The sequence below is a fragment of the Limulus polyphemus genome, unplaced genomic scaffold, assembly GCF_000517525.1.
Source record: "Limulus polyphemus unplaced genomic scaffold, Limulus_polyphemus-2.1.2 Scaffold468, whole genome shotgun sequence".
Classification (NCBI taxonomy): Eukaryota; Metazoa; Arthropoda; class Merostomata; order Xiphosura; family Limulidae; genus Limulus; species Limulus polyphemus.
In genome coordinates, this window is record NW_013666078.1 from 421,186 (window position 1) to 423,686 (window position 2,501).

Sequence of the window (2,501 nt, forward strand, 5' to 3'; positions counted from 1 at the left end):
TGTATAATAGTTTGATGTTTTTAGATACAAGTGATTGGTTTTTCTATAATGGTTTGATGTTTTTAGATACAAGTGATTGTTTCTGTATAATGGTTTGATGTTTGTAGACGGCTTGAATGGTTAATGAAGAAAAACTTTAATATAAGTTTAACATAACAACAAATGTACAACGTTTCGACAAGGTTTTGTCATCATCGAATTCGAACCTAACCTAAAAGTAAGTAAGAAATTTTCTTTTAAGATTTATTCAACACTACGTGTTTACTAAGGAAACTAAACAAGGGACATACTTAAGAGCCTGACAAACCAACATAACACAATTATATTTAATTATACAGTTCCTTTTTATTTATTCCTTCTCTACTTTAAGGCTCAGAATTTTGTTGTTGTTCCTTTGTTATTTGTTTTTCAGGTTTAAATACATGGTTTATAAACCATTTTATCCTGTTTAATGCAAAACACTAGTCTTACTAATGAAAAATTAGTTGGATGGATATGGCAAAGTTTATTCATCAAATCGTTGAAATCTTGGATTTTTTAGTAACTTCTGATAAGTGGTAATATCAGTTTTTTTTCTTTCTAGTTGCAGTTGTTGTATCATTTTTCATCTGCTGGTGTCCCTTCCATGCTCAAAGACTAGCAGCTACTTACATCCAGGAGACACCAATGGCACAGATGCCATTTTTGGTGTTAACATACATCTCAGGTGTGATGTATTATCTCAGTGCAACTATCAACCCAATTCTCTACCAGTTGATGTCTCTGAAGTTTCGCCAGGCATTTCATGATACATTTGGAAGTTGTATGAGATGTTTAGGACCCCAGGATCTTCCCCAAATAACTTTTTCCGCCTTTGGAAACAATATGGACGGTTCCCGTCTGCCATTCATCAAAGGAATTAGCTTCAGTTGTGATAACATTGCTTCTTTTATTGGTAGAAGATGGCCGACTGCTAGTACCATCAGCGTCAGTCAGAGGGCGATGTCCACATCATCTAGTGCCCTGAACGTCAATCACAGAATAACAAACTCAAGTAACAACTTAATCGCTAATCCAAGGTCACTGTTGAATTCGAGAACCAGATTGAGATCCAATCATACACAAGATGTTTCACTCTGTGTTTCCATTGAATTAGCGAAAAAAGAAAGGCCAGCATCTCTTTCCTGTTTAAAGATTGGATATTTAGAATCATCAACCAATGAGAGTTTACCAAGAGCCAATCGACTGTCTTTACCATCACTAAGCATTTAAACGCAAAACGTAAAAATATAAGTTCAAATAGAGCATTTATTACCTCATGAAATTCATATTATATCATTCTTATTATTTTCTCGTATGATGTGTAAACTCTGGAAATTTTAAACAGAAGCCAGCTCTTAATTCAATTACTGGTCACTAACTTGTGGTGGAATAAAACAAAAATCAAATAAAATAGTGATTTGTTATTATAATATTCCAATTTGACTAATTATTTGTTGGTTTGTTTGTGGAATTTTGCACAAAGGTATTCGAGGACTATCTGTGCTAGCCATCCCTAATTTAGTAGTGATGGACTAGAGGGAAGCAACTATTCAAAACTATTCTCCACCAACTCTTGGACTACTCTTTTAACAACGAAAAATTAGGATTGACCATAACATTATAACACCCCACGGCTGCAAGAGTAAGCATGTTTGGTAATGTGATTCGAACCGCAATTCGCAGATTTCATGTCGAGTACCCTAAGTACTAGGCTTCTGACTAGTTAGAAGTCTTAATTTATCTATAGTATTCTGTCCTATCTGGTTGTTTCCCGCTAGTACAAACTTCGTGTAAAATATTTCAAAAGTGAATTTTGGGACTAATATATTAATGGTTAGTTAAAAGGTATCAAAATCATCTTACATACTGACTAAATAGCATCATCTGCATATATAAATACCTAAGGAGCTGTTATTAACCCTAAAATTGCTGATAAGATATATGTGTGGCTGCCATCAGATTTTTAAACATGCTTCTTTAAACTGATTATGCACAGAATCACTCACAAGTCAATAATTTTGATAGTTACAAGTTTAATAATAACTCATGAGTCACACAAAAAATACTAAAAAATACGATTGATATTACAACTATCCTCACAAGTTACTGTTCGAGCCCATAATATATTTTGCACTCACTTTCTTGGATCATTCATTTAGAGTGGATATTGTAATAGCTAAAAAGATACCATTACCCAAAGTGATGTAATAGTCGAACCCCCTCCCCCGATACACAGTAAACAAAGCCAGTAATTTGAAGATCAAAATAAATTATTCAGTCGCTGTCGATTATTTCATCCCCCAATGGCTCAATGGTTATGATGCTAAAATAATAGGATTTTGATACCCGTGGTAGGCAGAACACAAATAATCCATTGTGTGGCTTTGTGCTTAAAAACAGTAACTGTCGATTATATTTAAGTGTATAATGATAAATTACATAACATATAATAATAGAATATTTTTTAATCACGTTAACTT

At 33.4% G+C, this 2,501-nt stretch overlaps 1 protein-coding gene across 1 annotated transcript in view; it reads left to right on the plus strand.

The window, feature by feature from the left end:
• LOC106458474 (pyrokinin-1 receptor-like) overlaps positions 1-1,251 on the plus strand; it is a 17,114-nt gene extending 15,863 nt beyond the window's left edge. The window contains exon 2 of the mRNA XM_013917995.1: positions 584-1,251. Coding sequence (XP_013773449.1) covers positions 584-1,251 — 668 coding nt within the window. The remainder of the gene's footprint in view (positions 1-583) is intronic.
• Positions 1,252-2,501: the final 1,250 nt, after the last annotated feature.